At 40.9% G+C, this 7,024-nt stretch overlaps 1 protein-coding gene across 1 annotated transcript in view; it reads left to right on the top strand.

Moving 5' to 3' along the window:
- HIGD1C (HIG1 hypoxia inducible domain family member 1C) overlaps positions 1-7,024 on the top strand; it is a 19,689-nt gene that overhangs the window by 1,451 nt on the left and 11,214 nt on the right. Inside the window, exon 2 of the mRNA XM_007937803.1 lies at positions 2,866-3,000. Within this exon, the coding sequence (XP_007935994.1) occupies positions 2,866-3,000 (135 nt within the window). The remainder of the gene's footprint in view (positions 1-2,865; positions 3,001-7,024) is intronic.

Genomic DNA, 7,024 nt, shown 5'->3' with positions numbered 1-7,024 from the left:
GTAGTGATACTGCCTCGGAAACCCAAGAAGGGGTCGCTATGAGTTGGGGCCGACTCGACGGCACATAACAACAACAACAACAACAACAGTTACATATGGGAGCTCTAGTGGCGTAGTGCCTAAGGCACTTGACTGCTAACCAGAAGGCTGGCGGTTCAGACACACCAGCCACTCCTCAGAAGGAAGGTTTCACAACCTACTTCTGTAGAGATACCGCATCGGAAACCCAAGGAGGGGTCACTATGAGTTGGAAACGTGTATTATTATATACTGCAGCCAGGCCTCTTTCCTTGTGTTCAGTTTGTCTGGAAACTGTTGAAGTAACTCATTTAAATCAAACTTATATAAATTTGTGAACATATTAATGCCATAAAACCTTCTAAATAGGTCTAAATCACATGTTTCCATTAAATGTCACTGCTAATATAGTAATTTCAAGTGTCACTATTCACATGTTGTTGTTGTTGCTATGTGCCGTCAAGTCAGCCCCGACTCATAGTGACCCCTCCTTGTGTTTCCGAGGCAGTATCACTATGGAAGTAGATTGCCCCATCTGCCTTCCGAGGAGTGGCTGATGGGTATGAACCGCCAGCCTTCTGGTTAGCAGTCAAGTGCCTTAGGCACTATGCTACCAGAGCTCCTTATTCACATAACCAAAACTACTCACTGCCATCAAGTGGATTTTGACTCATAGTGACCCCTCCTTGTGTTTCCGAGGCAGTATCACTATGGAAGTAGATTGCCCCATCTGCCTTCCGAGGAGTGGCTGATGGGTATGAACCGCCAGCCTTCTGGTTAGCAGTCAAGTGCCTTAGGCACTATGCTACCAGAGCTCCTTATTCACATAACAGAAAGGATCAAAATTTTACTTTACAGTAATATCCCATATTTAGAAGTTTCATTTTATTTGATGTAGGTTTGTACTAGCAACCATTAGAAATAGAAGCAAATAATTTAATAGTGATTTATTCATCTTCTTAGCATTTTTAACTAGAAAAACAATTTAAGAAGTTGGTACTTGAACAGATCACTATAATGATCGGAGATTAATCACTGTGCCTGTTTTACATTAAATTAATGATTAAAGCAGAAAGATAAAAGCACTCCCAGCTAAACTCAATTATATACAAACTCCAGAGAGGCTACGTGGAAAACAGTAAAGGTTCTGTCCTTAATCTCTAAATGAAACAACGCCAATTTATGTAAGAATAGAACCTTGATTTGATCAAGGGAAGAGAGCCAATTTTTTTTTTTGCCAGAAAATAAATAATGATAAAAATTGGATACATATCTTGAATAGTTTTGTTCAGCTTATTGTTATTTTTAACAGCATCTACTATATATTTCCTGCCACAGGATAGAGTGCCCCGAGCAGATAATTTACAATATATTTTTATTTGTTATCATCATGTAAAAAAACCTATTCATGTAAAAACTCTGTTTACATTGTTTAAAGTTGATTTATGATCACTGTTAAGGTCTCTGTTTGGATTATATGTATTTAAAATCTGGGTTGACAGATTGTTTGGTTTTGCTTTATTCACTTAACACATTGTATGCACATTTCTGTGTTTTAGTTCTTTATGTATTTATAATACTTTAACGGCTATGGCAGTTTTTCATCCGGACCACTTGGGTTGTTCAGTTTCCCCACATAGAGTATAGTCAGGAACATCTTTGTGTCTATTTGTTGAATTTCATTTTGGTTATTTCCTTGGCATATGTTCCCCAAAGTGGAATTTCCAGGGAAGGAACATGTTCAGTTTAATGCCATTTATTACGTATTTCTATAATTATTTCAAAAAATATTTGGCCAAACTTGCAGAGACTTTAGCAATATAATACCTACGTTTCTGTGGGCCTGCCTTCATTGTTTTATTGTTACTTGCTTTTTGGGGTTTTAAAGTTTGTAGTGCATTGGTCACTATCATTTTACTCTCATTAATTGTTTATCAGCCTACAAACGTGTGTGTGTGTGTGTGTGTGTGTGATTATTTACTCTGATTCTTGTTTCCACTTAATAAATGGATCCTGAAAGAATACAAACACCCATACCCACATATAAAAACACACATGTGCCAGCATAGCTCATAAAAATTTGCTATTTCACGTAAAAATCAATCACATTTTTATATACTTTTCAAAATTCTTCCCAGGATCATATACTTATTCTACATATATTCATATCTTTTCAGCTCTCACTAAAATGTAATCTCTCACTTTTTCAGAGAAACAAAGCTTTTATCATTTGGCTAGATTTATCCCTTATTTGATGACAAGTAAAAAGAACCAAAGCCAAAGGCTTATAACTCACTGCCCTTGAGTTGGGTCTGACTCATAGCGACCCTCCCCCCTTGGGCTTCCGAGGCGGTATCACTACGAAAATAGATTGCCCAGCCTTCCTTCCGAGGAGTGGCTGGTGGGTTTGAACGGCCAGGCTTCTTCTGGTTAGCAGTCCAATGCCTTAGGCACTATGCCACCAGCGCTCCCTTATAAAGTAGTAGATGCCAGATATTTGGTAGGTTCACTCACCGGCTGAGTTGCCCCAGATAATAACCTTGCAACATCCATGATTGAAATTATGGCTCCAGAAAACTACAAGGTACTAGACAATTATTATACTATGTGGTATAGATCTTTCTGAGAAGAGACAAAACTGCAGTCATTGAATTCAAGGATGTTCAGGACACATTTTAAAATCTGGTAGATCAAATCCAGCATGGTTCTGTTTTAAGAAGCATTCTTTGGTATCTTGCCTGTTTATCTTCCAGGTACTGATCCTTTGTAAATTCTTTCATTGAACTCTCTAAGCTCTTGGGAATACAGTCCTGCTATTTACATAACCCTTATTTTTTCAATTCTCAGGGATAGCAGGCTTTGTGACTGTGGTGTCCTATGGTCTTTACAAGTTAAAGTTCAGAAGACATCAGAAAATGTCCATTCATCTTATTCACATGAGAGTTGCTGCACAAGGATTTGTTGTAGGAGCTGTGAGTCTAGGTAACCTGTTTATTTTGTATCTTGTGTCCAACTATCTTTGAGAGTATTTTTTTCTTCATTTACATTAGAATGTGAGTATTTGGTCAAGACTACTTGTTTCGATGAATGAGGTTAGGCAAACAAGGGGAGAGCCTTGGGTAAGTATAATGGGTAAGGAAGAGTACAAATGATATTGATCTTCACTTGTTGGGGTTGCTGTCCAGTTATGGGTTTAATTTCTTAGGATTTTCAGCACTGACTTAAAACCTTCAGCAGAGAATCAGTGTGGTAGGTTCTGTTATCCTGTATAATGAAAAGAGGAGTGACTAGATCCCACCCTATGTCACTCAGCTGAAAGCAATGGTCATAGTTACCACCCCATCTACACAGTTAACAGCAGTGGTCATAGTTTCCAGCCTATAGCACACAGCTAAGAGCAGTAGGCGTAACTGCTGCCCTATATAAGCTAAGAGTTAAGGTGAAACTCTCATCTGTCCACTGGCCATTTGAACAGCAGATGTGCATATGAACGTAGTTTAACTGGGAAGAAGACATTATTAGAGCCCACAAGTGCCCTTGTCCTCCTTTTATTACATGTTTGAGCAATAGGGAATTTTTTTAAAGTGTGTGTGTGTGAATCTATAAATTAAGCAAGACCTATTCAGTCAAATCCAAAGAACAGGTTTAAAATTATCTAGTCAATTCAGGCTAAAACAGATAGTTCTAACAAGTGACACACTATGAGATCTAAATTATCTAATTTTATTCCTCCAGTTAATGAGAAGAAACCACAATGTTCTTAGTTCACTTTATTCTGTGTGGAGCGGAATCAGCCTAAGTGTAGGCCCGGGATCATAGAAGGATAAGCATGGAACCTGCGTGTAGGGAGTTATGTGGTAATTATCTTATTACCCTGAGCTATGAGATGTGAATCTTGAACCAAATACAATGAGGCAAATATAAGTAACTTTGTAGTTACAGTCCTTATTTTCATCATTTAACAAACATTTAATGAGTCCCTGCTATGTACCAGACACTATAGTGGCCTAAGAAATACAAAGCTAATACTCAGTCCCTCAGAGAGTTTAGTTTCGGCTCTTTTGGGAGAGAAACCAAGGACAGAAGAATACAACTATAGTGCTATAAAGTGATAGGTGTTGTGACAGAGAAAGAACAGTTGCTATGGAAGCACAAAGGAAGGACATTTAAGCAGGACTGGGTCAGGGGAAAGGAGCTGTGGTGGTTCAGTGGTTAAGGCATTTGACTGTTAACCAGAGGGTCAGTGGTTCAAACCCACCAGCTTCTCTGTAGGAGGGAGATGAGGCAACCTACTTTTATAAAGATTTGCAGCCTTGGAAACCCAAGAGAGTCACTATGAGTCAGAACCGGCTTGATGGCAGTGAGTTTGTTTTTCGTTTTTTTAGGTCAGGGGAGGCTTCTCTAAGGAGATAAAGTGTGATGAGTCAAAGACATGGAGGAATTAGCTAGGCCGAGAAGGAGATCAGGATTTTAGGAAGAAAAAGTACAGACATGGAAGCATGGCGTGTTAGTGGAACTCTATATAGCTTAATATGGGGGATGGACCAGTCAGGGTTTGATCAGAGAAGCAGAACTCCTAGAGGTAAGATATAATAAAGGATTTTATTATAAGTATTTGACCTTATGCGATTGTGAGGCTCTTACTTATAAGTCTGCAGCTGGGGCCTGAAGTGGGCAGGGCAAGCAAATAGGAAGGGAAGACGGATGGATGCAAAGAAGGGGCATAATGACAATGAAGAGCCCGCAGGGATGAGCTGGAGCCCACAGTGACGGACGAGAATCCTCGCGGGTCTCTCACCATCTTCAAGCCTCCACATTCAGTGCTGAGAGTGACCTACAGCAGCTGATACCACTGTCAACCACTCAGAAAGGGATCAGTGCAGGAGATCCCAGACACAGTGGGAGAACAATGTGGAACAAAACTCAAAATCATAAAAAAAAAAAAAAAGCTCAGGTTTACTGCTCTGATAGAGCCTGGTGAAGCCCCTGAGACTATGGCCCCTATGTGCCATTCAGGTCTAGAATTTAACTTACCTCTGTGGCTTCCAACCAAGCAATAGACAAGCATATAGGGTGAACATTTACATGAAGTAGATACACTCCTGTGGTGGTTCAGTTTATGTGTCAACTTGCCTGGGCCTGGTTGAGTTGCTGGGCAGCTGGAGGTAGTATTCCCCATGATAAGACTGATAATCAACTCCATGGTAGAATCTACTGTGAGCAGCTGACTAGCTGCTTCTGGGTATGTGGTCTGCTTCCCATATATAAGTAGTAGTTTTGGGAATAGTCTCTAGCTTATGGCACACTTGGACCCTGCATGTAGCCGTGTCATTGTTCAGCAGCCTGCCATGCTCTGCCGACCTTGGGACTTACAATGAACTTGAATTAATGGCCTGCCGTGTGCTTTGGTAACATCAGGACTGTGCCTTTTTACTTGTCAACCTTGGGCTTCTCAGCCTCAGCAGCCAGTGGCTGTCTGAATGAAGAAACGCCCCTAGCTCCAGTGGGCCAGGAGCAGGAGGCAGAGCTGGACCCCAAGGTTGAGGGGCTTTCACACAGCACCTACAGCCTGGCACTTTGAACTTGGACTTAAAGCCCCAAACTGTAAAAGAATAAACTCCTATTTGTTAAGGCCATCCCATTTGTGGTATACTCTTTCCAGAGCAGTACTAGGTAACCAGAACAACTCCTTAGAACGATCTATCGTGGGAGAACAGAAGGGCAGTATTTGCACAGGGAGATAGCTCAGGGGGCAGGAATGCACAGGAAAGAAGGACACAGGGAAGAGGTAACTACAGGGAGGAAGTGGGAAGAGAGCTCTTACATTGTAGGGACTTACAATCGATGTCATGAAATAAAATATGTATGAACAGCCATATGGAAAATGAACTTGCTCTATAAAATTTCACCCAAATGACAATAAAAATTAAAAATAAAAAGAAGCTGATGCCTTTCATCCAGGAACTCCATATGAACCTGGCCAAAGAGTCAGAGAAGGTGAAGGAGCAAATTCAGCAGGAGCCTTAGGGGCTGTGGGCCTGGTTGCTGCCCCATGTTAACCAAGTGAGACAGCGGATAAGCAAAACTGCTTCAACTGTGCCTCCCAAGTGTAAAAATAATTTGACTGCTGCTTCACTTCTGCCTGCTAGATCTCATGTGCACTAACACAGGGAATAAAGAGAAAGGAATTCTGAAAAATGAAGTTACAGCTTAGGGAAGCTGACACAATACAAATTCACCATTGTCCTAAAACATCTGGACTAGCAGAGCCCAAAGGTGTAGAAATGGGAAGCAAAAATTTCACAAGGGCATCAGTGGGAGTATAGTGAGAGGAGCCATTCCCACACATACATACTCCTTGATTCCCAGACCTGTGAATCCTCATTATGGGAAAAAAGAGATCACATATTGGTCACTGACTTACTGTATACCAGAGAGCATTACCCCTGCCTTGCAAGATACCACTCAGCTGGCACTGTAATTAAGTCTAAAAAAAACCATTACGCATAGAATTCTAAATGTGGAGGTTGGTATGTTGGCAAATGTTTGTTGTGTATATTTTCACTACAATAATTAAAAAAAAAAAAAAAAGCAAGCCATTCCACAATTCTATCAGACCATCTGCTCAGGGTGATGCAGAACATGGAAAGACCAGTGGATTCCATAGCATGGGCCCATTGCTGCACTTCATTTGCTATAAATGCAATCCTTGGTCATAAGCAATCATCTGTGGGAAACTATAACAGTGAATAAAGGTCTTCTGTAAGCCCATGGATGGTGGTTTTGACAGAAGCACTGCAGTCAAGGAAGGCAAATCAGCATCTAGAGTGTCTATTCCAATGAGAACAAAGTGCTACCCCTTCCATAATGGAAGCGGTCTTACGTAATCAACCTTCCACCAGGTAGCTAGGTGATTTCCCCAAGGAATGGTGTTATACTGAGGACTATTGGCAAAATGGGCAGCAGTGGCTATAGCCAGACTGGCTGTGGTGAGTGGATTTTTTTT

This window comes from Orycteropus afer, unplaced genomic scaffold (genome assembly GCF_000298275.1).
Source record: "Orycteropus afer afer isolate SDZICR_OR568_19922 unplaced genomic scaffold, OryAfe1.0 scaffold00045, whole genome shotgun sequence".
NCBI classification, from domain to species: Eukaryota; Metazoa; Chordata; class Mammalia; order Tubulidentata; family Orycteropodidae; genus Orycteropus; species Orycteropus afer.
This window is presented reverse-complemented; position numbering and strand designations above follow the sequence as displayed.